Source organism: Babesia bovis, chromosome 3 (genome assembly GCF_000165395.2).
Source record: "Babesia bovis T2Bo chromosome 3, whole genome shotgun sequence".
NCBI lineage: Eukaryota > Apicomplexa > Aconoidasida > Piroplasmida > Babesiidae > Babesia > Babesia bovis.
This window is the reverse complement of record NC_010575.1, coordinates 2,005,124-2,029,212: the sequence shown is the minus strand read 5'-3', so window position 1 is coordinate 2,029,212 and position 24,089 is coordinate 2,005,124. Positions and strand designations below refer to the sequence as shown.

At 41.0% G+C, this 24,089-nt stretch overlaps 16 protein-coding genes across 16 annotated transcripts; 7 read left to right on the top strand and 9 right to left on the bottom strand.

Moving 5' to 3' along the window:
• Positions 1–82: 82 nt before the first annotated feature.
• On the bottom strand, positions 83–1,589 carry BBOV_III009490 (uncharacterized protein). Its single transcript, XM_051767195.1, has 10 exons — positions 1,412–1,589; positions 1,255–1,376; positions 1,143–1,220; positions 1,020–1,109; positions 893–987; positions 764–856; positions 544–678; positions 442–510; positions 335–407; positions 83–172 (listed from the first exon to the last, which is right to left on the bottom strand). The coding sequence occupies exons 1-10, from the start codon at positions 1,569–1,571 to the stop codon at positions 89–91; spliced, it is 999 nt and encodes a 332-aa protein (XP_051623529.1). The 5' UTR covers positions 1,572–1,589; the 3' UTR covers positions 83–88.
• A 505-nt stretch (positions 1,590–2,094) lies between these two features.
• BBOV_III009480 (RAP domain family protein) lies at positions 2,095–2,944 on the top strand. Its single transcript, XM_001612022.2, has one exon. It carries the CDS (start codon positions 2,145–2,147, stop codon positions 2,862–2,864), a length of 720 nt encoding a protein of 239 aa, XP_001612072.1. The 5' UTR covers positions 2,095–2,144; the 3' UTR covers positions 2,865–2,944.
• Positions 2,945–2,973: 29 nt separating this feature from the next.
• BBOV_III009470 (uncharacterized protein) lies at positions 2,974–3,377 on the bottom strand. The gene has a single exon (XM_001612021.2). The coding sequence runs from the start codon at positions 3,350–3,352 to the stop codon at positions 3,005–3,007; it is 348 nt and encodes a 115-aa protein (XP_001612071.1). The 5' UTR covers positions 3,353–3,377; the 3' UTR covers positions 2,974–3,004.
• A 30-nt stretch (positions 3,378–3,407) lies between these two features.
• On the bottom strand, positions 3,408–4,554 carry BBOV_III009460 (ribosomal RNA-processing family protein). The gene is made up of 2 exons (XM_001612020.2): positions 4,187–4,554; positions 3,408–4,152 (listed from the first exon to the last, which is right to left on the bottom strand). Exons 1-2 carry the CDS (start codon positions 4,247–4,249, stop codon positions 3,418–3,420), a joined length of 798 nt encoding a protein of 265 aa, XP_001612070.1. The 5' UTR covers positions 4,250–4,554; the 3' UTR covers positions 3,408–3,417.
• A 124-nt stretch (positions 4,555–4,678) lies between these two features.
• On the top strand, positions 4,679–6,774 carry BBOV_III009450 (ABC transporter family protein). The gene is made up of 5 exons (XM_001612019.2): positions 4,679–4,849; positions 4,918–5,351; positions 5,386–6,374; positions 6,411–6,512; positions 6,549–6,774. The coding sequence occupies exons 1-5, from the start codon at positions 4,705–4,707 to the stop codon at positions 6,727–6,729; spliced, it is 1,851 nt and encodes a 616-aa protein (XP_001612069.1). The 5' UTR covers positions 4,679–4,704; the 3' UTR covers positions 6,730–6,774.
• Positions 6,773–8,387, top strand: BBOV_III009440 (Ribosomal protein S10p/S20e family protein). Its single transcript, XM_001612018.2, has one exon. The coding sequence runs from the start codon at positions 6,833–6,835 to the stop codon at positions 8,360–8,362; it is 1,530 nt and encodes a 509-aa protein (XP_001612068.1). The 5' UTR covers positions 6,773–6,832; the 3' UTR covers positions 8,363–8,387.
• On the bottom strand, positions 8,380–10,572 carry BBOV_III009430 (uncharacterized protein). The gene is made up of 8 exons (XM_001612017.2): positions 10,195–10,572; positions 10,022–10,161; positions 9,774–9,988; positions 9,476–9,741; positions 9,319–9,440; positions 9,195–9,284; positions 8,559–9,159; positions 8,380–8,524 (listed from the first exon to the last, which is right to left on the bottom strand). Exons 1-8 carry the CDS (start codon positions 10,545–10,547, stop codon positions 8,395–8,397), a joined length of 1,917 nt encoding a protein of 638 aa, XP_001612067.2. The 5' UTR covers positions 10,548–10,572; the 3' UTR covers positions 8,380–8,394.
• BBOV_III009420 (uncharacterized protein) lies at positions 10,476–11,960 on the top strand. The gene is made up of 7 exons (XM_051767565.1): positions 10,476–10,833; positions 10,868–10,963; positions 10,998–11,176; positions 11,210–11,350; positions 11,386–11,448; positions 11,486–11,599; positions 11,634–11,960. The coding sequence occupies exons 1-7, from the start codon at positions 10,626–10,628 to the stop codon at positions 11,898–11,900; spliced, it is 1,068 nt and encodes a 355-aa protein (XP_051623528.1). The 5' UTR covers positions 10,476–10,625; the 3' UTR covers positions 11,901–11,960.
• On the bottom strand, positions 11,945–13,297 carry BBOV_III009410 (uncharacterized protein). Its single transcript, XM_001612015.2, has 3 exons — positions 13,184–13,297; positions 12,847–13,124; positions 11,945–12,812 (listed from the first exon to the last, which is right to left on the bottom strand). The coding sequence occupies exons 1-3, from the start codon at positions 13,232–13,234 to the stop codon at positions 12,026–12,028; spliced, it is 1,116 nt and encodes a 371-aa protein (XP_001612065.2). The 5' UTR covers positions 13,235–13,297; the 3' UTR covers positions 11,945–12,025.
• Positions 13,298–13,745: 448 nt separating this feature from the next.
• Positions 13,746–15,018, top strand: BBOV_III009400 (uncharacterized protein). The gene has a single exon (XM_001612014.2). The coding sequence runs from the start codon at positions 14,201–14,203 to the stop codon at positions 14,996–14,998; it is 798 nt and encodes a 265-aa protein (XP_001612064.1). The 5' UTR covers positions 13,746–14,200; the 3' UTR covers positions 14,999–15,018.
• On the bottom strand, positions 14,999–16,532 carry BBOV_III009390 (RIO kinase family protein). Its single transcript, XM_001612013.2, has 3 exons — positions 16,097–16,532; positions 15,851–16,062; positions 14,999–15,816 (listed from the first exon to the last, which is right to left on the bottom strand). The coding sequence occupies exons 1-3, from the start codon at positions 16,470–16,472 to the stop codon at positions 15,019–15,021; spliced, it is 1,386 nt and encodes a 461-aa protein (XP_001612063.1). The 5' UTR covers positions 16,473–16,532; the 3' UTR covers positions 14,999–15,018.
• A 106-nt stretch (positions 16,533–16,638) lies between these two features.
• On the top strand, positions 16,639–18,362 carry BBOV_III009380 (Ribosomal prokaryotic L21 family protein). The gene is made up of 8 exons (XM_051767810.1): positions 16,639–17,114; positions 17,149–17,601; positions 17,635–17,686; positions 17,720–17,789; positions 17,824–17,863; positions 17,899–17,963; positions 17,999–18,174; positions 18,239–18,362. Exons 1-8 carry the CDS (start codon positions 16,869–16,871, stop codon positions 18,334–18,336), a joined length of 1,200 nt encoding a protein of 399 aa, XP_051623527.1. The 5' UTR covers positions 16,639–16,868; the 3' UTR covers positions 18,337–18,362.
• Positions 18,308–19,384, bottom strand: BBOV_III009370 (uncharacterized protein). Its single transcript, XM_001612011.2, has 2 exons — positions 18,398–19,384; positions 18,308–18,362 (listed from the first exon to the last, which is right to left on the bottom strand). The coding sequence occupies exons 1-2, from the start codon at positions 19,253–19,255 to the stop codon at positions 18,333–18,335; spliced, it is 888 nt and encodes a 295-aa protein (XP_001612061.1). The 5' UTR covers positions 19,256–19,384; the 3' UTR covers positions 18,308–18,332.
• Positions 19,385–19,418: 34 nt separating this feature from the next.
• BBOV_III009360 (uncharacterized protein) lies at positions 19,419–21,292 on the bottom strand. Its single transcript, XM_001612010.2, has 3 exons — positions 20,176–21,292; positions 19,912–20,141; positions 19,419–19,873 (listed from the first exon to the last, which is right to left on the bottom strand). Exons 1-3 carry the CDS (start codon positions 21,283–21,285, stop codon positions 19,429–19,431), a joined length of 1,785 nt encoding a protein of 594 aa, XP_001612060.2. The 5' UTR covers positions 21,286–21,292; the 3' UTR covers positions 19,419–19,428.
• Positions 21,293–21,885: 593 nt separating this feature from the next.
• On the top strand, positions 21,886–22,784 carry BBOV_III009350 (ribosomal protein S7e family protein). Its single transcript, XM_001612009.1, has one exon. It carries the CDS (start codon positions 22,025–22,027, stop codon positions 22,607–22,609), a length of 585 nt encoding a protein of 194 aa, XP_001612059.1. The 5' UTR covers positions 21,886–22,024; the 3' UTR covers positions 22,610–22,784.
• A 30-nt stretch (positions 22,785–22,814) lies between these two features.
• Positions 22,815–24,062, bottom strand: BBOV_III009340 (Oligomerization domain family protein). Its single transcript, XM_051767003.1, has 6 exons — positions 23,705–24,062; positions 23,426–23,669; positions 23,325–23,391; positions 23,187–23,290; positions 22,989–23,150; positions 22,815–22,952 (listed from the first exon to the last, which is right to left on the bottom strand). Exons 1-6 carry the CDS (start codon positions 24,042–24,044, stop codon positions 22,841–22,843), a joined length of 1,029 nt encoding a protein of 342 aa, XP_051623526.1. The 5' UTR covers positions 24,045–24,062; the 3' UTR covers positions 22,815–22,840.
• Between the last annotated feature and the right edge of the window lie 27 nt (positions 24,063–24,089).

Here is a 24,089-nt window from a genome sequence, read left to right as displayed (position 1 = left end):
TTTATCTATAGATATTATATACCTATATATGTAGTATCTATTATCCAATACAAATGTGTAATATGTCAGTTGGGATTTGGTACGCCTTTCAAATTGGTGAACCCAGGCGTTTCAATGTCTCCTCCATTAAGTTGACAATGCGCTGTTGCATATTCTTCCGTTCGTCAGATTCCTGAAATTTGTTAAGAATCTTAAAGAAGGCATATATTAGTTCATTGGAACCTCTATGCCCAGGTAACGATCAGTCATAGAGTCCGTGAATAATACAGCAACCGTAACAATATGCTTTATGTAACATCATGCTTAAACCACAATTTAGATTGCAAAAACCCACCTTGGCGATTTGCTGCTTGGCAACATCAGAGCTATGAGCGATCTCCGTTAGAACAGTTCTCTTAAGTTCATTCCTGCGTTAATAGCTACGTTAGGAAAACGACCTACAGTTGACTATTCTCTTGCTTTATAAATGAGGCAAGCATAACGAGATCTTGACTAGTATTCTCAGTTATCCTGTTAATGTTGATATGTCCTGTTTTGACCTACGTCTTTTCCATCCGGCTGATGTCGTCACTGGCTGCTGCAATGCGGGTTTTCAATTGTGGTAATTCTACGTCCATGTATTTCCGTAAATATGTAGCCATTTGTGACTTTGACCTCTTCATTTCCTCAAGCTCCTCTCTGTAGGGTATTGGACTAATGATATGCTATGAAAATAATTATAACCTATCATTTGTCTACAGGTGATATAAACCACATATATTACCTTATGCTATGGATGTTCTGCATCACGTTGTTTACCGCATCCTTCTCCTGCTTTTTCCACTGCTCCTTTTCTAATCGGAGTTGTTCAGTAAACCTGGGTAACATGAGAGCCCTTATTGGCACTATATACCTGTGGTAGACACCCTCCATCTTGGAAATAGCGTCTTTAACCTCTGCCGTTTGTTTGGCTTGGGCAGCTTTAATGCTACGCTGTATAATATCGATCTGATATATGTTAACCAGAATATGCGCCCTACTTTTTTCGTTGTCTCATTAAATGAATGTAATTCCTTTGACTCGCTTTCAGTTATCTTGGTTTCAAGTTGGTTGATCTTTGCGTAAATGTCCTATATGTTACTAGAGATGAATTCTGTACCAACCTCCAATATGTTACTCCGCTTTGATTCTACATTGGATTGAATACCCGACAAACTGCTTTCCAGCTTCTTAACTCTATCCTGTATACATATAACGAATTCGTTATATACCGACGTATTTAGAAGTTGTTCTATGAACGTAAGCTTCGGGTAGACTATTAGATGTAGTTATTTCCGGGTTCAGCTCAGGTTCTACATCTTTACCCTCCATGTCCAGTTTGATTTGCGATAAGTAACCTGGTTAGAATTAAGAATGTCTAACGTCAACAAACTCTTTAGAGAATGTGTACCGGACAACGAATCTGTTATATTGTCACCATGGCTTCTAGATAACTCTGTGGACAAGGAAGACCAACTGGAATATGGCCGTTTCCAACCAATGTCTCTTTGCGAGGTTAAGCTCAAATCATTGAGCTCGTCGTGTAGGCCCATGATAAGAGATTGTAAAACTATGGATATATAAGTTATGTTAGCCTGTCTACTATTGGCCCATTGGTATGTAGTTTTCTATTTTGGCTATATAGTGATAGCATGTGAACTAGTGTGTACAGCAGTGAATATAGAGCAACAAAATGAACAAACGGCCTAAGGATTGAAAATTATGATGGAATTTCCCAGGAAACAGACACGCTGCTACGGGAATAATCTAAGCATGGTAGCAACAAACCAACAGGCACTAAAAGTGCCATTAAAACAACAAGAAATCAACCACTGTTGCATTTACATTGCTAAATACTTTAGAGTATTGCTGGATATTATCAACACAATTGAATGTGCAGCCGTTGTGACAATGATACATCATATGATAAACAATGTCCTTAAAGTTAACAATTATCATTTCTTGTGAAGAAGTAAACATAATGTGTAGTGAATGATATGAGTTACCAGCTTCAATGTGTTGCCAGTGTCATTCACTTCCCCATCATAATGCTTCAATGACACAGAATTCATTATCAATTATCTGGATTCCACATTTCAATATACATTTATACAATTACAAATAACATGAGCTGTTTTTTCAGCTCTACATTGAGACAATGTCTTTATCGCAGTCTCAACATTGCCCGGTGCAATGTGATCACAAATAGGGAAACCAACGCAGTATATACTATATATCATCGTCATAACAGATGTTTTGTAACGTCTAACGAGGGACAACAATCAAGCAAGAGTGCCAAAACAGCAGAAGACAGATGGATGAAAAAGGAATATAATAGCGATGATTCAACTACACACGTAGACAATCAGACTAGCACAACTGATGGTAAATTCTTCTTTGACGCCGATGCTGAAAATCTTAGTCCGGAGCAGCAACAGCAGAAGGAAGAACTGATTAGGGAGCTCACGAAAAAACTTAGTGGGCCATTGGCAGATGATGATGGCAATGTACCAACGGGTGATGACAGACCAATCGCCATTGAAGTCGATGGGCCGTCGCACTTTTATGCCAACAGTACTAAATACACCGCATACACTAAATTGAAACATCGGCTTCTAACGCGCATGGGATATAAAGTACTACACGTACCGTACTTTGAATGGAGGAGACTCAGAGGCGCTAAGGAGCGCGAAGAATATATGCGTGAAAAGCTGAAAGAAGAGCCAACTGAATGGATAGACCCCGATGACGAAGCGTTCTATAACAAGAGGATGGAAGCATTAAAGCGGCAGACCGAAGATATCATCGAGACAATTAAACCGGAGATTGAAAGAAACAAAGAGTGATTATTACTACGCATATCACACTTAGCGGTACTAATGTCACTTTACAAAACAATGCTTAATGATAGTGCATTTAACCATGTCAACATAAATAGACACCGACGTACAAAAAATTATTATAACACATTTACATTGTCTGCGATCTAATGATGACCTGATCCCTGAGTGGCTTCCTCAGTTGCGCGCAGCGCTTCAGGACACTCAGAAGTAGGCTCAAGTCGATCCTCACGGATGTAATAGTTGTAAGTATCGTTCTTGAGATATGCATCCTGTACAATTTCCGGGTTCTTGTGGCCTAACTTTAATAAAAATTCGCGCTGCGTAAGCATAGTTGGTAGGAAATTATACTTGTCCATGATGTGCTGAAGTGAGAAGTTGGTGTATTTACTACCGGGTCCCTCAGCAACCTCGTTGCCTAGTTGAGGCCACTTAGTAGTCTGAAACACACGCCTCCATTTTAGGATTCGTGCCAAAGCGCCACTGCCTTCCATCGTGTGAATAGTGACTGTTATGTCGACTAACAATGGGGGACTACACATTACACCAAGCTATATTATTACGAGTCTCTAGTCTTATTTAAGGCATCAAGTTGACCGCTACGTCTCTGTCGTGTCAACTTACGCCGGGATTCTTTGGATACCTTTTTGTGTATCTTACCGGCGCCGTCAGCATTAATAGCAGATGATTGTAAAGCAGCCTCTATGGCATCACGCTCCTTGTCACGTAGCATCTTCTTAACCTTCTTGGTTGAATAATAAAAGGGTGTTTTCGATGTTGTTGCAATCTTCTGCTTCTCTTCAGTAATTAAGTCTTTCTTTAAATCACGTAAAGCCTGGTCACTCTTCAGCTGCTTCTGCTGTGTTGTATAGCGATCAAGGGCACGTTTGGCGTCAGAGAGGCTAGATATGTTCATATGTGCGATGTTTCTCAATGCATTGGCAGTTTTTATACTGTTGACACCAGCACGCTGACTAACGCGAAGTGCCGATTTTATTTCCTTGACTTCATCCTGCAGCATATCGCCCAGGAATGCATATGATTTCCTGAACAAGTCGTCATTTAACGTGCCAGAAAAGTCACTAAAACGTGGGTCACGTGCTTTCATTCTATTTTTACCCCCCTTGGTATCAAATTTAAGCTTTTGGTATGGGTTATAAGCAACGTCGTTTGAAAGTGTAACCGGCGCCTTGCTACTGCGCTTTTTGACGGGTGCTGACGTTTGCGATGTTTTTTGCGATTTAATTAAAGGCGCGCGTTCGGTATTCACATCCTCATTTGTGTCATCGCGGTGCTAAAGAATTATTAGCAGTATTAAGTAAGCCTACCTCTGAAGTGGCAGATGCGCTCTCCTTTAGTGCCTTAAGCTCTCCCAGAGTAAGATCGTCCATTATGATGTGGACTGCATAGAAGATAGCTATTGCGTACTACGTGACATAAAAAAGGCTACTTTGCAGTATTATGCCTACTATATTACAGCAAGGCACAAAGCAAGAATTAGATAACGAAAATGGAAATATCCCGCTAATGGTTATACTACCTTCGACTTGTAAACGCTATTAACGTTTTTTCCACGTATAATCTCAATATTCAAACTAAGAACTACCATTATCAAGACATTAGCAGTGCTAATGTATAACCAAATCTATGATAGTCGGCCTATATCATTTTAGATTGCGATAAATAGTATTTAAAACATTACGAAACAGTGATTCAAAGATTTTTCAAGTAGATGTGTGGCACATCATTGTTGATGCGCCCTGTATTGGAAGACTTTTATATTATATCCACGACTAAATAGTATCTATCCAATGCCTCATTTATATCTATCCATTAGGTAGATAAAATGAAAGGCCAGGGAAAGGGACACGGAGGTTCAGGAGCCTCCATGTCCGAAAGTAAGCTTCGCGTGGCTATAGTGTCAACAGATAAGTGCAAGCCTAAAAAATGCAGACAAGAATGTAAACGAAATTGCCCAGTTGCTAAAGCAGGTGTGTTAATCTAGAAAGTCTATATGTCATTATTCGTACTATTTTGACTAATTTTAACAACCACCTAGGCAAACAGTGTATTATAGCGGATCCCACCAGTAAAATCGCATTCATTTCGGAGACGCTATGTATCGGTTGTGGTATCTGCGTGAAGAAATGCCCCTTTGAGGCTATTACTATTATTAACTTGCCACGAGACCTCGGCAAGGATACCACCCATCGCTTTGGTCCCAATACATTCAAGCTACATAGATTACCAGTGCCAAGACCAGGCCAGATATTAGGTCTAGTAGGAACCAATGGTATTGGAAAGTCGACAGCGCTAAAGATACTTTCCGGCAAATTAAAACCTAACCTTGGCAGATTTGACAATGAGCCTGACTGGCCAGAGATTATACAATATTTCCGTGGTTCTGAACTACAGAGCTATTTTACAAGGATTCTGGAGAATAGCATGAAAACTGCAGTCAAACCGCAATATGTTGACAATATACCTAGACAGGTATGTGCCCAGTGTTACGTTACATCTTTTCCAGGTATCAGGTCGCGTTGGTGAGATTTTAGAGGCAAAGGACAAGAAAGGCCGTGCTGAAGATCTCATAATCACCTTGGAGTTGGCACATTTACTAAATAGACAGGTATCGGAGTTATCTGGTGGTGAACTACAAAGATTCGCCATTTGTGTTGCCGTTTTATGTGACAGTGACGTTACTATGTTCGACGAGCCTAGTAGTTATTTAGACATTAGGCAGCGTATAATCGCAGCGCGTGTCATCAGAGAGACTGTTGAGCATGACAAGTACGTCATCGTTGTGGAGCACGATCTGTCGGTACTCGACTACATGTCGGATTATATATGTTGTCTTTGGGGAAGACCATCGGTATACGGTGTTGTGACATCTCCGTTCAGTGTAAGGGAAGGCATCAATATATTCCTGGATGGGTTCGTACCAACTGAAAACCTTAGGTTCCGTGAGGAATCATTGTGCTTTAGGATGTCGACTGACGTAGACATGGAAGAAATCGAACGTCTACATAATTACAAATACCCCGAAATGAAGAAGACGTTGGGCACATTTTCACTGACGGTGTCTGCTGGTGACTTCTGCGACTCCGAGATCCTTGTCATGTTAGGTGAAAACGGCACTGGTAAGACCACCTTTATTAAGATGCTTGCGGGTATACTAGCGGCAGATAATGCTGAAGCTGGCGAGGCAATGCCAAAGCTGTCAATTAGCTACAAGCCACAGATCATCACCGCTAAGTTCGATGGTACACTGCGGCAACTGTTGATGATGAAGATCAAGGAGGCTTTTGGCAGCCCGATGTTCCAAACCGATGTTATTAAACCGCTTCAAATAGAGGATCTGTACGACCAACAGCTGAAGAATTTATCTGGTGGTGAATTGCAGAGGGTAGCGTTGATTCTAGTATTGGGAAAGCCCGCGGATATATATCTCATTGACGAACCCTCGGCATACCTTGACTCAGAGCAGCGTATCATGGCAAGTCGAGTTATCAAGAGGTATGGTTACCAATCTTAGTGATTAACGTGATCCAGGTTTATACTACATCAGAAGAAGACTGCATTTATCGTAGAGCACGACTTCATCATGGCCACGTACCTTGCAGACAGGGTTATAGTCTTTGAAGGCAAACCGGGGTAAGTCAGTTGTTGGTATAATTCACAGATGTCCAGTGTCCACGCTACTGCTCTTGCGCCCGAGCCATTAGTTGTCGGTTTTAACAGGTTCCTGAAGTCACTGGATGTCACATTCCGCCGCGACCAAGCTAACTTCAGACCACGTATCAACAAGTACGACTCCGTCAAGGACAAGGAGCAGAAAGCTTCTGGTGACTACTTTAGCGTTGAAACTTGAGTTGTCTTTACACAACCAGGGAACATTCCATGAAACACCATGCTTACACATTTAATATGTTTTACAAAAAAAACACTTCTAACGATGTAGATTGTTACCGGATATGGTTGAGGTGTTATCGCTATGTTTCGCCGCGGCATTGGCTAATGGGATGCCCAGGAGTAACTCGAAGGCACGTTTACTTGGCCCATGGTATGGCACGCGATGCCCTAAATTACAATTGTCGGTAGAAGGCGGCTACCGCTACATTCAACCACGATGTGTAGACATTCCTGAGCCGCTTTTTGTAATATCGCACTTTTTAGACAACTCTGGACACCTATCGCATAATCAATCATATTTGGTCCCAGACACTACGACAACGAAGCACAGATTGTATGGATCTAATGCTTCAGTTTCTCAGGAAAATGGAGCACAAACTGACGATAAACTCAGTTCTGATTCGGTTGACTGCGGTATGATGCCAGACACTGGAGTCTCACCAGGTTATACAGACCCATATGTACAAGAGATTCCAGACACTACAGAATCAGCCTTTATGCCATCTGACTCCACTAGTGATGCCAGTGACCAAAGCAACCGATTTGGTAAACCGAGGTTCCTTAGCGGAACCAAGAAGATAATAGACGCGGCTAAGAGCAAGTTGAAACGTTTATTCAATTGGGGCCATAGTAATGCAAATGACACGAAAAATGAGCTAGACACATCAGACAAAGAAGAACGGCAATATCATACTACTAAGCCATATACCGATGCCGAGGTTTTGGCACTGCCATATGTTGAATCAAAAAAGATAAATTTATCTTTCAACCGATGGCCAGATAATTGTTTTATTCGTATTAGACTTGAGTCCAACCATTCGTTTCTAGTTAATCTGGCAGTGGAGAGATTAATCAGAGGAATCAGGGAACATACTAACCTCCAAGTCGGTAATGCGAAGCCCATGCCAAAAAGACGTAAAAGATGGTGTTTACTGTCGTCGCCACATGTCGATAAAAGATCGAAGGACTTGTTTGAAATTGAGCAGCACGTTAGGTTCCTAGATGTATTCCCGGCAGTTACCAACAAGGATCCAGTACCGAGTGAAAATAGTCAACTAGGTGAAGTATCAGATGCATTAAAAGATGATATCAACACATTTAAGGGAACGCTCATGGTACCACTGCCCTCCATGGTCAGCTTCGACTACTGGTTCGAGGAAGTGCACAAGCCAGTAAAGAATAAAAGCATAGAACGTACCTTCCATAGCAAAATATGGATATCTAAATACTTTCTGCACAATTACGAGAAGCGCAAAAAAGCTGAGATTATAGACGAATTAACATCACCCGAGCTGTATCCGGAAATACCTCTAAGGTGGAAGCGGCATCCATGCGACTACTTTGCACTGCAACTGGGCGAATTACAAAAGATGCACAAATTCGTTGTTACAAGGAAAGCAGAAGATGAAGCGCGTAAACGATATGGCGTTAAAATGCCAAAGTACATGGATATAGGTGAAATTAGATTCGTGCCCAACGATGAAGATAGACGTTGTGGATATATATCATCTGACGACGACGACGAAGGTGATATCGCACGGCAACTTAATGAATTGGAAAACAAGGCCAAAGAAAAATCACGCAAATATTAACTACTTACTTTGGCTACTATATAACAGCACGCTTAATCCTCTGTTAATGCATGTAGGTGAGCTATATCAGCCAGCAACTCCCAGTGGCGACGGAATGAGAGATTCCACTTGTCGGTCACCTTTTCGTCAAATGATCCGTGTTTAAGACCATTTATCCCATGCCTATGAATATATACGGTATAGCAGTACAACTCACCGATGCTTCTCCAACAAGCTGTATCCTATCATTACTGCATTATCAGTGCAATACATCGGTGATGTTGTGAACAAATGCCACTCAGCAGGTGTGTCACCCCTTGAGCAAAGGTGGCGTGATATTAACCTGGATTTACCAACTTGCTCAAATTGCGATAATTCAGTCAAAATAGCTGAAGTTGGTAAAGGCAAACCTTGGCCTACACGGATGCCGTTCTGCAAACGGTCGTGTAAATTCACTGTCTGGGATTCACTAAGAAGCGATAGGTACGCCTGCAGCAATGCACTGTAAAAGGCATTCTTTTGCTGGACACTAAGGTGGATACCTTCACGACGCTGTAATAAATCGGGGTATAATTCCTGACCCCAAAGCAGTTTCAGAAAATCAGTCAATGTGTCCACACCACGCATTCTATCCACCAAGTTCCGTATTAGCATGTTCTCGTTGGCATCCTTCCGCTCAAAGTGCCGTATAGGACCCGTCTTTTTGACGTAGCCATATAAGCGATCTATCAACTTCCGCTTACGCTTATGGGTTTCTTTAAAACGACGATGCAGCAGGTCAGCAATCTTTTTGCGTAACCTCTGGTTACACGATACGCCTAGAAAAACTTGTTCTCTATAAAGCCAGACCTACCGCCAACCACAACTATCTGCGATATCCCAAATAATGTCTCGCAGATATCAAGAGCTTTATCCAACTGGCGTATTACCTGGTTGAAAGTGACTGTAGAATATATGTATGATAAACAGTGACCCACCCTCTTGACATGTATAGGCTAAATGGTTTACTAGTTTAGGATCCTCAGAAAGAGCGTCCTCACCAAGGTCTTGGCGTATCTTGGATACCATACTGCGCAACTGCGTTTGTATACCGGAAAAGCTGTTATTGCGTTCATTGTAGGATATAGGACCTACCAGAAACTAGTAAACGACATGCCCTTGCAAGGCTCAGTCATCCTGAACATTGGACGCCCTTGTCTTTTCCGAGCTGCTTCCTCAATGGAAGGTCCACCACCGGTGTCTATAGGCAAACCAAGCTCCTTAGCACATTTGTATAATACATTGCCGGCGTAATGGTCCATAGTATCAACAAGCATGTGGTATTGATACGGACTCTCAACAACGTATATCTGGGAGTGTCCTCCAGATAATAAAAGTGATAGGTAGGGATATTTCAATTCCTAGGAATATTGGGTCATAACAAATAGCTTACCTCTGATGCAACAGAGCCGCGATCATGCGTCATACGTAATTGGTGGCCTTTGATAAATGGTGATAGGCAATGCCCAGCTAAATGGTTCTCCCCAATCAATGGGATACTATACGTTTTAGAAATGCGTTCTGCAGCATCGTAACCCGCATTGAGGCATATACGCATTCCAGGTCCTCGAGTGGCGACAATGTACCCAATGTCCTCAAATTTAAGCTCTGCGATTTCTAATCAGATATATCACCACTTACTAGCTTTTGACACAACTTCATTCATAATGCGATCTATGTTATCCAAGTGGAATCGATATGATTCATCTGGTTTAATACCTCCAAACTTGATCAATGAATCAGGGTTACTGGCACGTTCTTCAGATACAACATCACCGTTGCTGAGCAACTTGTGGCATATTATTAAAAATTACCTCGATACAACAGCAGCGCAGCAATCGTCACAACTTGTCTCTATTGCAAGGATGTAGTAATTGCTACCATTGGCGGGGCAATCGCTTTTGAGTTGTTCAAGACAACTCTCAAGTTGCGTTGTATAGCTACAACGAACATCTTCCTCAGTAGATATTGGCAAGCTATGAAGCCAATGGGCTTTAGGATGCCTTAATAATCTTCTTGATACCAGGAATCCCGTACTATCCAGGCTACGTAAAGGAACCCTTACACCCACCGATACAGCGACACACCTCGTTCCAATATCAAAAATTAGATTACACAATACACACAAACAAAAAATATATTTGCCATTGTTGATATAATCGAACATTTCACATTCTCGAGATAGATAAAGTAATTAGTATGGCTTATGTGTACCTTGTAGACAGTACCACTTGTGACCTATGAAATGTCGCAACTCTACATCGCCAAAAGTAGAAACATCTTACAAGATGAAACGAATGCAAATGAGAACTTAACGATTCATGAAGAATGGGAGTCTACTATTCTCTTTAAAAATGAAAATAAACATAAAAGTGAATACAGAATTGAGTGTGAGTTCCCTCAGGCAGCTTTATTGAAGCGTATTCTACTACCACTTAATCCATCACTAGGAGGTATGTAAGCATTGGACCATTTCAATTTACACAGGAGGACAGCATAAGATAGCGAAGATCAATGTAGCCGATTATATTAACAATCAAGTTAAAAACCTTTACTATATACACATGGTATTCGATAGAAATGGTATATCAGGTTTTGATATAGATATTGTTTACAGGAATGATGATCCAGTCCATGATGAAAGGACAGTCAATGTATACTTGCGTCAGAGTTCCTAGAAAAAAACTGCTAAGGTATAAAATCACCGGAGTGGATGGATCTGAATATCGCGATAAAGTAGATATAGTCATACCATTGCAATCGCTGATGGTGTGCTTGAACATGTATGCACAAACTGTAAGTTCTCATGGCAATAAACATATGTCGCAGTCTGAACTAGTACTGATGTGTGACAGTGATGATAAACAGGTTGTACTGAGTGGAAAGTGCACAAGCTCCAGTGAGTATAAGTACGCAACAGATGCAGGGCAGCCACTGGTGTGCCGATTGAATACCCTAAACATGGGACCGGTAGGTGGTATTACATCCCACTATATATGTATTAGCTGGCACTCCCCTTCGACGGATCGCACTTTAGTTTCGTTGATGTGGATTATTTTTCCATATCGGTGGGTCTAATGTTATAAAGAATAACAACAAATACAGCCACGATTGTTATATCCATGTCTACACGATATCGCATCAGATTCTGGCAGCAATAAGCTAGTGATGGAGTTACTACCCTTAAATGAAGAGAACAACAAATGTGTTTTGGGATTGGTACGTAATGTGTTATACATAATATCTAACGTAGGCCTCGGGGCAATCGTCAATTGCCGTTGAATGGGATTTCAGCTATGATGAAAATGTGTTCGACGAGTACAATGTGCTGACGCAACATTTACATACATACTCCATGCGATGCTGGATGAGCGTCGCAAATGGAATTAAGCTCGCTCAACAAATGAAGATTGCTGTCAAGGAAGATGGCGTGCTCCTCATACAGATGTCCATGATGGACCCAATCTCTGATGGTATACAATTCTACTACCAGATGTACCCACTGCTACATACAGTTTAGTACTGAATATAACGCAGCCTTATAAAACGTAACAATTAGGTCGTATATATTATGACATAAAGCGATGTACAAGTATTTATAAATTAGGTGTCTATTGAAGATTATGTTGACGTGACTCAACCAAATCATCCTTCCTTTAGTGTCAAATTGATGAGCTCAAGAATAGATTGCTTAGTTAATCCGCCACAAGTAAAACCTGCACGGTGGATAAAGGTTAGACCATCAATGCCAGATGCCTCAACCAAATCTTCATCACGAAGACCACATAATCGCTTGGGAAATGGACGACGAGATGTGAATTGCTGATCAGCCTCCCTAATACAGCTACAACGGAACTGCTTAGTAGCATCATCATATGTTATATAAAAAGCAACACGCTTCTCCACGGGAGTAAGCTCCTTCTCTTCCAGGCTGTGGAGCAAATGAACAAACGGCATGCCTCGAGGAGTCTCTATCACAAGGCCTGATTCGTGAACATTGAAACGATTACGGTAGACCTCCTCGAATTTAGATTTAGCAGCCAAGTGGACATCAATAGTATTACGAACATAATAGTCAAACTCCGATAGTGTCAATGACATGGCATCACGAAATCGAGAATCGACGTCAACGTCGACATCTACCCAAGAAGGATTCAAACGTGCAACGCGAGCCGATAGATGTGTACTAATTTCATATTTAATAGGGCCGTCAGCAACAGCAACTCCATTGTCAATAGCGTCCAATGACTCAATTAGGCTGCTGTAGACACGCTGGTATACCTCTTCTATGTCAGTTTCATCAGTGATACCATATACCTCACGAATTATTCGCTTACCGAAATACTTGTGCACCAATCCTGCAGAACTTAAACGAGTTACAGTGTGGTTTTCGTCAAAGTATTCATCAAATTCATTTTGATGATGGTCGAATCTAAAAGCATATATCTGATAGAGTTGTGAACTACCTTAGTTTAGCAGGATCAAATTTGCCACCAACATCGACAACAGCATCACATTGAGATAAAGTGGATTCGTCCCTAGTACGAACTACCTCTGCATCCTTAAACTCTGGAAGTAACTTCAACAATGACACAGCCAAGGCCTCATCACAGTGGAAACAACCATTGTGAGTACCTATCTTCATTGCTAATACGGATATATCACGAATAGGGTCAGATTTCCACAAAAAATGGTTAAAGGAGCCAGAAAAGCGTAGTTTCGACACAGCAGGTCGAGCGTGAACCTAGAAAATGATGGAATCACAAACAAAAATCATTATGTCTTATAGAATAACACACATACCTGATGTAGTACCCACGAATACGCAGGAATGTGTAGAATTTTAAATCGCATATATTTCTTTAACCAACTGAGGCAAGAATCATAATTGATGTCACTTATAGCTAGTTTATTAAATGATTCGTAAGAAAATGAATAAAATGTCTATTATGTGTGGTAAGAATGCATTTGCAGGTAGAAATTCCAGATGTGTGTGCTGCAGTGTAAGCAAATATTGCCAAACGCGGCACTATAACACATATCTAATCAAATTGTTTATTAACAACACCTTTGAGAGAACTTTTACATCAACTAGCATAAATTTATGGATTAATATCTAACGAAGATAGATCGAAATAGACTTAATTAACTCTGTTGCTCGAGTGGCATATTCATGGATGGAATGGTACAAGTAAGAAGCCAGGACTATAAGAAATCATTGTGGCATTCATAACAAAGTACAACAATATAGTCAACGATGATGATTCCTTTTTTTCACGACGTTCATTGATGAGTCCCACCCCCCATGCAAATGCAATTACATGTAGTATGGACAGCATGACTATCCATATATATTGACAGACAACGACACAATTATTTATTATTATAGAACCATCGACAATTTTAACAACCTAAAACATAATATTTGGGTGATATATACACTGCTGAACAGTGTGTAAGCCCATCTACACATACAGTACGCTCTAGATCTAAATATACCAAATAGATGTGCTAGCACTTACTATATCATAGAAATACGAAAATTTTTTAATTAGACAATTTTGTAACTAAAATTCAAAGGTAGTTGTATATCGTTCGTATAACATAGGTTGCTTTATACATTTTTCTTGTCTACAGTAAAGCGTTTCAAGCTGTCAACTGTTGAATTGCACAACTACTTCATACCAATGAGTTGCGAAGGCATTTTCGATTTCGTCAAATTTAATTACATCATGGGATCAAAGAGAGATTTATATAAATCTCCACAAAGAAAACGAAAGCTGTGATACATGGTAAGGAACGACAACAATACTCACGCAAATGGGACATGATCGCAACGCTTCAAGATTTAACCAATCGGATACCGGTGGTACCGGTACAAATAACTCAAAACAAGATACACTAAAAGAGTGTAATCGTCAAATGATACCTTTCTTCACTGATGAGGATAAACGTACTCTACAAGATATTGAATTGTCAGATAATCGCAAAGGAAATAAATGGAATCGCCCTGTAAGGAGTAAAAGTAAATCTAAATCGGCACCATTTCCACAATTTCACGGAAAGGAAATTGGACTAAATAGTACGCCCATTGGACATTTCCCAATTATCAAAAGTAATATACCACCAGTCGGACTCAATGTCACCCACAGAAAGAGGGATGTTGTACATAAGAGGAGTAGCTCGGATGTCATGGATTTGTTTGATAAGTTTGACAGATCCGAAAGATACGACTTAGATGATGAGACTAACTCAGATCGCCAGGGGTCGAATTACACCATGTCAACAACATTTGAAACCTCAAACAATGTAGAATGCAGTGAAACTGCAAGTGAAATGCAGGACTTGGAATCATACTGTGGCAATGTATTGCGAACACAAGCTCCACTAACTCCCTGGCTTAAGCATGAGGAATTGACAAGATCTATGCCATTCGCCAGGGAATCGCAACAGGTCAACAGATATAGCTACGCCAGTTCATACCACTCGGAGCCCAATGTAATTACTAATACCGAAAGTGCTGAAAATGTGGCCAACCGCCCAAAACCGGCTTATGCATTTTCGAAATATGTATGCTCACCAGACCCATCGAGCTTACCTGTGCCATGGACACAGTAAGAAACATGATTAATGCTAAGTCACCAACAGTTTGCACTCTTTACAGCCAACTTAACCTCAGTAAGCTGCTTGCGCGCGCGGTGTCCCTTCTTGGTCTCCGCCTTTGCCTTATTACGTGCACGACTGTTTAGACGACGACCATAAGCATTGGCCCCAATCTTCTTGACATGAGGAGTCCATATCTGTATAGGTTTGCACTTCTCCTCACGCTCATCGCCTTCGTCTGAGCCGCTCTCATAGTCACTGCCGGTGTCGCTCCCAGTAGCAGAGTCCGATTCATCAACACCATCACTGGATGAATCAACATGCGACTCGCTACTGTAGTCCACAGACGACGTGTCGCCATCATTATCATCCTTGGCAATACTCAGAGTGGACATCTCAGTAGAAATGTCTTCCACAGAAGTGTCACCTTGCTTTGCGCCCTCTTCGTGACGAAGGTGCTGCAAAATCTCACTTAGAATGTTGTCATCAACCTTGTCGATCACCACCTTTAGCTTCAAACGGTCACGATCCCCAATGTCATCCGGATTTGGAATTACGTCGGAAAATACAGGATATTCAAAAACATCCAGTTTAAATTTCTTTCGGAACATGTCACGAATGCATTCCACATCACGATCAAAGTAAAATGCAGCATCGGGATGGGTTACCGATACAACTTGAGGAAAATCTATCACTGTCACGTGCTCACCGTCCTCTGATATCATCAAGTTAAATCCATTAAAATCACCATGGATAATACCAACACGTGCTAACCTCACAATCAAACGCATTAACTTATTCAACACGTGGCGTGGGTTCGTCATTGCACGAACCTGTATATCTTTTAAAATCCACTAACAAACGTACCTGTGAAAGAGGTATGCCGTCTACAAACTTCATTGCGATAACGTGACGATTAATATCGAGTGGCTGAGGGACAGGGAACTCCTCATCCCATAGTGCAGATAAATAGGAAAACTCCTTTTTAGCAGCCAACTGAGATAAATACATCCAACTGGCGTGCTTGCGCTTTCCCATGTAATCACGCTTGTGCTTCACAGCACGAAATGATACGCGCCCTATACTAATTAAGCATATGCCTACATAACCTACCTAGACGATGTATTTTAAGAACCAAAAGGTTCCCTTCAGTGTCAGTGCATAAATGAACATCTGCCTCCTTACCAACACCTATACGCCGTCCGACGGCACCAATTACACCTCTTTTGTGAAGAGAACGTAATGCCAAGTAATCTAAACCCAAAAAGGTTAGCTTGTAGCCATCATACGATTCACCACTGTGGACTATAAGCTTAGATTTAGTCAAAGATGCTAGTACGTTGCTCATACCACAAGAACGCAAGTTGGCAGTAGCTGTGATCAACTTCACCGGAATGAATTCATGGTTACGCATACCCAGCTCAATAGCAGTTAACACACGAAACTCCGTATTGCTCATATGAGCGAAATGCGATGGATCTAACTTCATTTTTACTAGTAGAAACGAGAAAACAGGGAGTGATTAGCACATTATTGTATGTAAATATGTAGTCTAAGTAAATACCATAGTTCTGTATGGTATAAAATATAAAATAAGTAAATCTATTAATGGAATAGTTACCTAGTGTGTGGCAACTCAAAGCAATTTAACTTCATATCCAAGAAATAGAATACTTTTTACACATAATACCGTAATAGAAACTCCAGCTTGATATACGGTGTAAAAACAAAATGGAAGGAACATATCAAGACCAATTCTAGAACACCGTCCCCGGGATTCCTGCAGTCACTATAACGTATTGGCCTCTGCCGCCGCAATAACATGGCACATCAACGTAGTTGTGGCTACATATGATACTCTCTGAACTCATATATTCATTTCAATATGCGCCAGTTATTGCCGTTTGTAAGATTAATGGCACCAACCATACCTGCGCCAAGAGGAGGTCACACAGAAAGCTATCGCTGTATATCGGTTTTCACAAAGACTCTGCTCGGATTCCAAAATGGGACACAAAAGGAATATCAACATCGTGCTTTTGATAACTCTTCTACTAACAAACTACATCAATACTACGCAAAAAGAGAAATACTAATACACAAACAAAGAAGACAACTAGGGCATAAATTCGTAAGTATCTACTAGATTATTACTATATCTACAGGAATTCATACGTGGAAAACATAAAAGAAGAGCTGTAAATCCACCTAAAATACCGTTGCATCCAATGAAAGATGTGGACAAAGATATGGATAGGTTTGAGACATACCGTGACCTTAAACTGCGTTGGAAGAGAACTACTAAGTCACGTAAAAATCGAATAAGATTGGCAAGAAAATGGAGACAACCACGATATATAAATCCAGCCAATCCACCGACTTGTATGTTCGTGATGCACAAACAGTTGCCTCAAACGCGAAATGTGAGAGGTTATAAATACAATACACAATGGATAAACCAAACTGGAGACACTCAAAACTACTCACTTGGTGAAATCGAACTAGATAAATCACATAATTTCGACGTGATGCCTCCAGATGAAGTTGTACAACAAATAAAAGAAGGTGCAACCGATATGTTTTGCGTATTCAAGTCATCAGTAATGCATCAACATAAGGTATAGTTAAGCTATATATTATATATAATATAGGTAACCAAGGGAGACTTGGTACAAATTGAAAAGCTTAAAAGAAAAGCTGCAGGTAAGGTACTGTGCAAGTTTTTAGCATTTTCAGGTGATAAAGTAACCTTCGGGACAGTGCTCTTAGTAGGATCAAAGGACTGGACTATCATCGGGAAACCAACGTATGAATATTTATATTTAAATCATTATACTCAGAGTACCTTACGCAAAAGTGGAAGCAACTATCGAACAACAGGTCAGTTCTATTAAATAGGTCCAAAATCACAACAGACGCTCTGCGGAGAGCAGTTGAGCTTCAGATATCGGAAGTCGAGGAGAATATCACGATTCTTGAGGTAATCGGGAAAATATGTAACTTCATGATAAACAGAGTACGACATTGGGTAACCATTATCAGAATCGATGATATTATAGTGGATACTAGCATGAAAGTAAATACGGCACCAGTGAAACCGTTAAGGTTACTAGACCTCTGGGCAAATAGATGGCTGTATGAAGAGGAACTAGAAGGGATCAAGTATGATGGCAATCAAACAGTAGCAGAAAGTACGTTCTTTACTTGTAGATAAGTCCTAATGCACGCTATGAAACAGTAATCATGGCATTTTAGAAATTTACGATGGCACTGAACCAATGTCTGGAAGCTACAATCGCCTTGGATTAACGGAAGCTTATAGATACCACCCAGATCCATACTCAAGCGATTAAACTCCGGTTTTCCGCTTTTTCTCAGCCTAAAACAATATGAACCATTTAATATTATACCTACAGCTTGACGTAAACGACGGAACACAGTTGACTCCAGCTCATCCAAACTCTCTGAGTTATCAGTGCTAGTGCTTGGCTTATCCGCAAATGATTGAGGACCCAGAGCTAATGCATATAGGTCACAACGAAAAGATTCACGATGGTTGCGATAATGTAACAGGGCCTTCAATGCATGCTCGTGAGTATCAAACGTCAAAATACCAATCTTGACGTTTATAGCATCAGGACCAAGGTCCTCGATATCAATGGGTTCAACCTTAACTAAACCGAACATTGAAAACATACGAGGAAAATGGTCACTCAATAAGAGGCAATTCACCTCAGATTCGTTGGCAATTCTCATATTACGAGCAGCGACAAATAGAGTACCCTGACGTGACGTAAAATCATCCGATGGTCTAGAAAATGCTTCATATTCTTCATTGAATCCAGATCTAGTACTAGAGTAGTCCCTTGGGGTACTAACACCGGAGTCACGACGTGAAGCGTTAGCAGCAGCCTGCTCCCGACGAAGCAAAGCCTCTAAATGTGCCGATTGCTTCGCAGCGATACCTGTAGCACGCTCTTTACGTGCCTTTTCAGCACGTTTCTTATGTAAAGCTCGATTGTAAAGACTGTTGAATACACCGTCATTCTGTATATAGTCAAATGCAGCCTTTAAACGAGCAAATGCTAAACTGGAATCTGAACCGCCATCGGTAGATTTCTGCTTATCCGGGTGACACTCCTTAGCACGCTTAAGAAATAAACGGCGAAGATCTCGTTTTACATCTGATATGGAAACACCCTCGACAACCTCTACACCTAATACAGATAGAAGGTCAACACCTTCCAAAATAGATGGAAGATCCTCTGACATTTATATATATTAAAGATATATATGGACAAATTTGTAGCTCACTTGTAGACGGAACACCCATTCTGGTGCAACGTAACGTTCAAGAGCCATCAGTCAGTATTCGTCGAACAATGCAACCGTACGTACACACGAACCATAGCATTGCGTGACGAAGGAAATGAATATCAAAAACTCTAATCGTGGCTAACGTGGCCACTCTCCAGCAATGCCTGTGTGTAGTCACTAGGAAGTGATAGACGTGAGCACACACGCTCGATCAAAGCAGTGGCTTCCACGTAATTTATGCCAAAATTCAGCATCCACTGCTTAAAACCAAGCAGTTCCCTGGTCACTGGACGTAAAACATTATCAGGACTGACACCATCAAATAAAGCAGTCATATCTTGAGCTATAGCAATCAAAAGGCACTCCTCCCAAAATGTAATTCGGCTCCAATATTCATGAGAATAGAGGAACAGCCGTAGAGATCTACGCTGAGGTTGACTTGAATCCGATTCATCCATAGCGTAAATGAAGTCAGAAACCTTCAATACCGCAAAGCCACTCCAAGCATCACTTTGACGTTGAGAAAATGACAGTAATGCACCAAATAAACGTGCTAATAACTTCAATGCAGAGCTGTAGAATATATTGTTCAGGAGAAAAGATAAACTTACACAGATCGCAACTTGTTCTCACGTAAAGATTCAGTTGTTACGAGGTTGCAGAATACTTGACGCACCAAAGATGATTGCATCTCACCAACAAAATCACACATAGAAACGCTGTCCGGGGTGTCATTCCATACAGAATCGATATACTTCGTTAAAGAACGGCTTATGCGCTGAATTACACGCTGCTTTGGGGCAGACAACGCTAAACGTGATACGGCATAGTTTCTAAAGACCTAAAGCCCATATACATATATTAAATAAACATACCTCAGGAATTGTGTTTTGTAAATAATTTGCATAATAACTGGCATTAGTACCAATAGACGAAGATGAGGCTTCCAGCTCACGGTAACCCCTAGACTCAAATTCAGACCATTCCAAATCTGGCTTCAAAGTATCCAAAACAGTAATAAACTGGTTCATATCATACTGTAAGTTACGAACACGAGCTGTTTCATACACCAAAAACTTAGAAAGACTATCACGCATACCGCATAAACGAGTTGTATCAAGCTCGCGCAAATCCGCAGCAACCTTCTTATTCTCAATATCAAAGATAACACGTGAATCATGTGAAGTAATGCAATTTAATTCACTATTCTTCTGCATAAACTTGACAAATACCGATATTAAACCAGCATGAAGACCTGTTTTAACCGATGGAGGCTCATGAAATGCCTGCGAACACATGGCTACAGCAGTTTTGGTCTGAAGATACATATCCTCAACAGATGCAACTAAAGAGGAACGCTCAGCCTCTGAAGATTCATAACGCGACATAACCTGCTTGTAATCGTTCCGAAGTTTAACGCAAACGTTAGCACCATCTTGAGGAATAACACATTCATGTTGTACAGCGTCTACAAACTCACGATGATTCTCACCTATCTTTATTAGATATGACCTAAAAGCGTTAAGAACTGTTGTTGCACCTGAAGATTCACCTGTAAAACCGGTGTCTATGCGATTGGCGAGATTTTGTAAACGATTGGCATATTCGAAACCAATATCACAAAACTCAGATATAATCTTATTTAGATTTTCATTTGACTTATGACCACGCTCTACACGAGTAAAGCAGTTTTCAACAGATGGGCCCTGAATCGTTGTTGCATTAGGTGTAGGTAAAAAAGTGGTCCCAAAGGATGCAGATGATGATGACTTTCCACCAATGTCATCCGATGCGGAATAACCACAAGAATCAGGAGATGCTTCACCATCAGATTGATATACTGTGCTTATAGATAAAGTATGTATATTGAAAGTCTCTATGGTACGATCAGGCGAATTCTTGCAGTTAGGCGTTAAAGATGTGTCTGCAGTTGCAGACACCGTAACGGGTAAGTCGATAGAAGCCATAATGTCACTTTGGAACATAAATGGCAAAGTATATTTTTGTTATATATAAAATGAATGTGGATTGTGTTAATTTGTGTGGTATACCCTGCTCTAGAAGATTTACATATACACAGGGTGTGCAAGTAACCACCTGCACACCAAAAATTTTATTTCCACATTGCAACCAACAACGTGGGAAAATGCAAAGAATCGTCTTTAAAAGTTATTATTATGTAAGAGTAAATTTTTAAATGTCTATACGCTGTATTAGTGTAGAAGGACACTGCTATGATAATATGCTGGTACATCTGTCATTCCACGTGGTAATACATTGCAATATACAATCATATCGCTTGTGCAACATATAGAGAACAAATTATGTGCTAATGAGGTAAAAAGTCAGGGTGGAAACTTGCTATTAACGACATGACCCAGCATCCATAGAATTGGAAACAAAAAACACGATATAACGATACTATAACATCATAACATTTGATGTGTAACCTAGTTGAGATTGTACCTTGCGATGTAAGCAAAATAGACCCTGGCGTCGCGCGCCTTTTACCAGCCCACCCCTAGATGCCGTACTGCCCCATCGATGTTAAGTTTGGTAAAACGCATCTTATTAACTACGTTTTAACGCTAACGGCTGCCAGCGGCTTTTGATATTGAAAAGCTGGATATTTGGATAGCGGTGTTCATAATCTGTTACATATATTGTGAGGGGGGCCTTTGCCGAAGATAGGTTTGACGATCATTGGAATCTGTTTCATACACCATGAGCTCTGAAGTTACCAAGAAAATCGTGGGAACCCACGAACCAACTGCCTTGGAAAAGGAAATTGCTAACTGCTTGGTTTACATCCAAACCAGCGGAAACGCGGACCTTAAGGGCGACGTGCAGAATGTGGTGATCTCCCACTGCAAGGAAGTAGAAGTTGGAGCACTCAAGAAAAGTGCCGTCATCATTTTTGTACCTTACCGCGTTTACATGAGCTATGTTCGCCGCATCCATGGCCGTCTGGTTGTCGAACTCGAGAAGAAGACCAAGAAGCACGTAGTGATTATCGCCCAGCGTACAATCCTCCCTAAGAACTTCCGTAGCAAGCAGTTCCGTATCAGGCCCAGGAACAGATCATTGACCAGTGTTCATGAGGCCATTCTTGAGGATATCGCAGCGCCCACCGAAATTGTCGGCAAAGTGCTTCGCGTTAAACGCGATGGCAGCCGTATCCTTAGAGTCTACCTGGACCCCAAGGACAAACAAAACGATAATGTAGAGGACAAGCTGGAGACGTTTGCTGCTGTTTACAAGAAGCTCACCGACAAGGATGTTGTGTTCTCTTTCAAGCTCCATGCCTGAACACACTCTAATGATTGCAATAGTAATGAGATTATGTTGGGTTAATACATACACATGTAGCTTATTAGTAGAAATGCCGTTCGGTGTGTCCGTAAAGGAAAGCCTAACGGTATTGGCTTGCTCTACAATGTCCCTTGTTGCAGGCTTCTACATCACGCACAAAGCTCTGCGACCAGGGCAACGTGCTGAAGCACGCAAACAAAAAACAGGTCAAAATGTAACAACAACAAATTAATTTAATCGTGTTAATGTATTTTCATCACTCGGTGTATCCATCTCAGGTAATGATTGCGATACGCGGCTACCTTCATCTACGCGAGATTCCTCCCATATATCCTCAATGCTACATTTAAATGGGAATAAACATACAAATACAAACCTTTGTTTCTCACGAACCTCTTTTACCATTAGGTGTACGCAAAGAGGGCCTAGACGAGCTACTATCCATTCATCACTCCGGGAATGACAGCAATAAGAAGTATCTGACACAAAGGGTATTTCTAGATCGACTATGACACGATATAGCAATCTTCCGACGCGCCTATATATTGTACAAAGCTACTAGATGGAAATATACCTGCAATGAGACCGTGTCGCACCCGTGCCAACTATGCAGTACATGCCTTGGTCCCGGCGGTTACAACTGTCCATGTCTACAACCGAAACATGCATTATACGCTCCTGAATATACTATATGAATTACATGACTGCATACCTGTTCCAAAATATCAACTATCTGCTGCAATGTCGGCATCTGGCCTTTATGTAAATGGATTGTTTGCCTAAAGACTGTGAAATACACTCTGGGTTACTGACTTCCTGGATGAAACGGCACCTGTATCGTAGTCCCAAAGATGATGTTTACCAGGTGAAACAACTGATGCATGATCATAAGAACCGTACTTCTCCTCTTCCATAAGAAGCGGTAGGATGCTCTCTATCTCTCCATCACTTGGAGCCTCTACACCACTCTCCTCGAAATAACGCCGGCGAAGATTTTCCAGCAGTTTATCTCGATTCTCTAGGTAAAACAATTGACCGGGTGTTAGCGATTCGTTCTCTGTAAAGAATTAGACAGGTACATATAACAACTACCGATGCTGCAGGTCCTGATGTTCTCTGGTACTGACTGTAATAACGCATCTTCTATACGTTCTAGAGGTATGGAACGAATCATCTCACTGTCCAGAGCAGGCCCTGAGTGATCCGCAGAAGGTCCTCCTGTATCAACTTTGGGATCTAAAGAGTCATGATGAAAGACATTTTGGTCATAGCATCCATCCGTCCGAGAAAGAGCGTTGTTAACGTGTCTAAAGCGTCCTTCAATGTCATCGGTAGCCGAGTGGCGATAACATAGCTTATACAGTCGACAATGCAGTTGCCGCAACCCGAAATGATGATAACGCAACAAATTCCATATATGTGCAGCACCCATTGGGTTTAATTTACATTTATATTATATATGCGATATTATTATAAA

Bases quoted from the DNA above. Each gene is read 5' to 3' on its own strand.
- BBOV_III009490 (XM_051767195.1), bottom strand. From the start codon at position 1,571: ATGGGCCTACACGACGAGCTCAATGATTTGAGCTTAACCTCGCAAAGA. The intron at 1,110-1,142 runs GTTGGTACAGAA...AGTAACATATAG, and splicing joins AGCGGAGTAACATATTGGAG to GACATTTACGCAAAGATCAA. The intron at 408-441 runs GTAGGTCGTTTT...CTATTAACGCAG, and splicing joins AAGCAAGAGAATAGTCAACT to GAATGAACTTAAGAGAACTG.
- BBOV_III009480 (XM_001612022.2), top strand. From the start codon at position 2,145: ATGAGCTGTTTTTTCAGCTCTACATTGAGACAATGTCTTTATCGCAGT.
- BBOV_III009470 (XM_001612021.2), bottom strand. From the start codon at position 3,352: ATGGAAGGCAGTGGCGCTTTGGCACGAATCCTAAAATGGAGGCGTGTG.
- BBOV_III009460 (XM_001612020.2), bottom strand. From the start codon at position 4,249: ATGGACGATCTTACTCTGGGAGAGCTTAAGGCACTAAAGGAGAGCGCA. The intron at 4,153-4,186 runs GTAGGCTTACTT...ATAATTCTTTAG, and splicing joins GCGCATCTGCCACTTCAGAG to CACCGCGATGACACAAATGA.
- BBOV_III009450 (XM_001612019.2), top strand. From the start codon at position 4,705: ATGAAAGGCCAGGGAAAGGGACACGGAGGTTCAGGAGCCTCCATGTCC. The intron at 6,375-6,410 runs GTATGGTTACCA...AACGTGATCCAG, and splicing joins GCAAGTCGAGTTATCAAGAG to GTTTATACTACATCAGAAGA. The intron at 6,513-6,548 runs GTAAGTCAGTTG...ACAGATGTCCAG, and splicing joins GTCTTTGAAGGCAAACCGGG to TGTCCACGCTACTGCTCTTG.
- BBOV_III009440 (XM_001612018.2), top strand. From the start codon at position 6,833: ATGGTTGAGGTGTTATCGCTATGTTTCGCCGCGGCATTGGCTAATGGG.
- BBOV_III009430 (XM_001612017.2), bottom strand. From the start codon at position 10,547: ATGTTCGATTATATCAACAATGGCAAATATATTTTTTGTTTGTGTGTA. The intron at 9,742-9,773 runs GTAAGCTATTTG...CAATATTCCTAG, and splicing joins GCGGCTCTGTTGCATCAGAG to GAATTGAAATATCCCTACCT. The intron at 9,441-9,475 runs GTAGGTCCTATA...ACGCAATAACAG, and splicing joins ATGTCGTTTACTAGTTTCTG to CTTTTCCGGTATACAAACGC.
- BBOV_III009420 (XM_051767565.1), top strand. From the start codon at position 10,626: ATGTCGCAACTCTACATCGCCAAAAGTAGAAACATCTTACAAGATGAA. The intron at 10,834-10,867 runs GTATGTAAGCAT...CAATTTACACAG, and splicing joins ACTTAATCCATCACTAGGAG to GAGGACAGCATAAGATAGCG. The intron at 10,964-10,997 runs GTATATCAGGTT...TATTGTTTACAG, and splicing joins CATGGTATTCGATAGAAATG to GAATGATGATCCAGTCCATG.
- BBOV_III009410 (XM_001612015.2), bottom strand. From the start codon at position 13,234: ATGCGATTTAAAATTCTACACATTCCTGCGTATTCGTGGGTACTACAT. The intron at 13,125-13,183 runs GTATGTGTGTTA...ATCATTTTCTAG, and splicing joins ATTCGTGGGTACTACATCAG to GTTCACGCTCGACCTGCTGT. The intron at 12,813-12,846 runs GTAGTTCACAAC...ATATGCTTTTAG, and splicing joins TTTGATCCTGCTAAACTAAG to ATTCGACCATCATCAAAATG.
- BBOV_III009400 (XM_001612014.2), top strand. From the start codon at position 14,201: ATGGGACATGATCGCAACGCTTCAAGATTTAACCAATCGGATACCGGT.
- BBOV_III009390 (XM_001612013.2), bottom strand. From the start codon at position 16,472: ATGAAGTTAGATCCATCGCATTTCGCTCATATGAGCAATACGGAGTTT. The intron at 16,063-16,096 runs GTAGGTTATGTA...TAATTAGTATAG, and splicing joins TCTTAAAATACATCGTCTAG to GGCGCGTATCATTTCGTGCT. The intron at 15,817-15,850 runs GTACGTTTGTTA...AAAGATATACAG, and splicing joins ACGGCATACCTCTTTCACAG to GTTCGTGCAATGACGAACCC.
- BBOV_III009380 (XM_051767810.1), top strand. From the start codon at position 16,869: ATGCGCCAGTTATTGCCGTTTGTAAGATTAATGGCACCAACCATACCT. The intron at 17,790-17,823 runs GTATGAATATTT...CATTATACTCAG, and splicing joins ACTATCATCGGGAAACCAAC to AGTACCTTACGCAAAAGTGG. The intron at 17,864-17,898 runs GTCAGTTCTATT...AAATCACAACAG, and splicing joins AAGCAACTATCGAACAACAG to ACGCTCTGCGGAGAGCAGTT.
- BBOV_III009370 (XM_001612011.2), bottom strand. From the start codon at position 19,255: ATGTCAGAGGATCTTCCATCTATTTTGGAAGGTGTTGACCTTCTATCT. The intron at 18,363-18,397 runs GTAGGTATAATA...ATATTGTTTTAG, and splicing joins TCCGTCGTTTACGTCAAGCT to GCTGAGAAAAAGCGGAAAAC.
- BBOV_III009360 (XM_001612010.2), bottom strand. From the start codon at position 21,285: ATGTTCCAAAGTGACATTATGGCTTCTATCGACTTACCCGTTACGGTG. The intron at 20,142-20,175 runs GTATGTTTATTT...TATGGGCTTTAG, and splicing joins TACAAAACACAATTCCTGAG to GTCTTTAGAAACTATGCCGT. The intron at 19,874-19,911 runs GTAAGTTTATCT...TATATTCTACAG, and splicing joins GAGAACAAGTTGCGATCTGT to CTCTGCATTGAAGTTATTAG.
- BBOV_III009350 (XM_001612009.1), top strand. From the start codon at position 22,025: ATGAGCTCTGAAGTTACCAAGAAAATCGTGGGAACCCACGAACCAACT.
- BBOV_III009340 (XM_051767003.1), bottom strand. From the start codon at position 24,044: ATGGGTGCTGCACATATATGGAATTTGTTGCGTTATCATCATTTCGGG. The intron at 23,670-23,704 runs GTAGTTGTTATA...AATTCTTTACAG, and splicing joins CATCAGGACCTGCAGCATCG to AGAACGAATCGCTAACACCC. The intron at 23,392-23,425 runs GTCAGTAACCCA...CACAGTCTTTAG, and splicing joins GGTGCCGTTTCATCCAGGAA to GCAAACAATCCATTTACATA.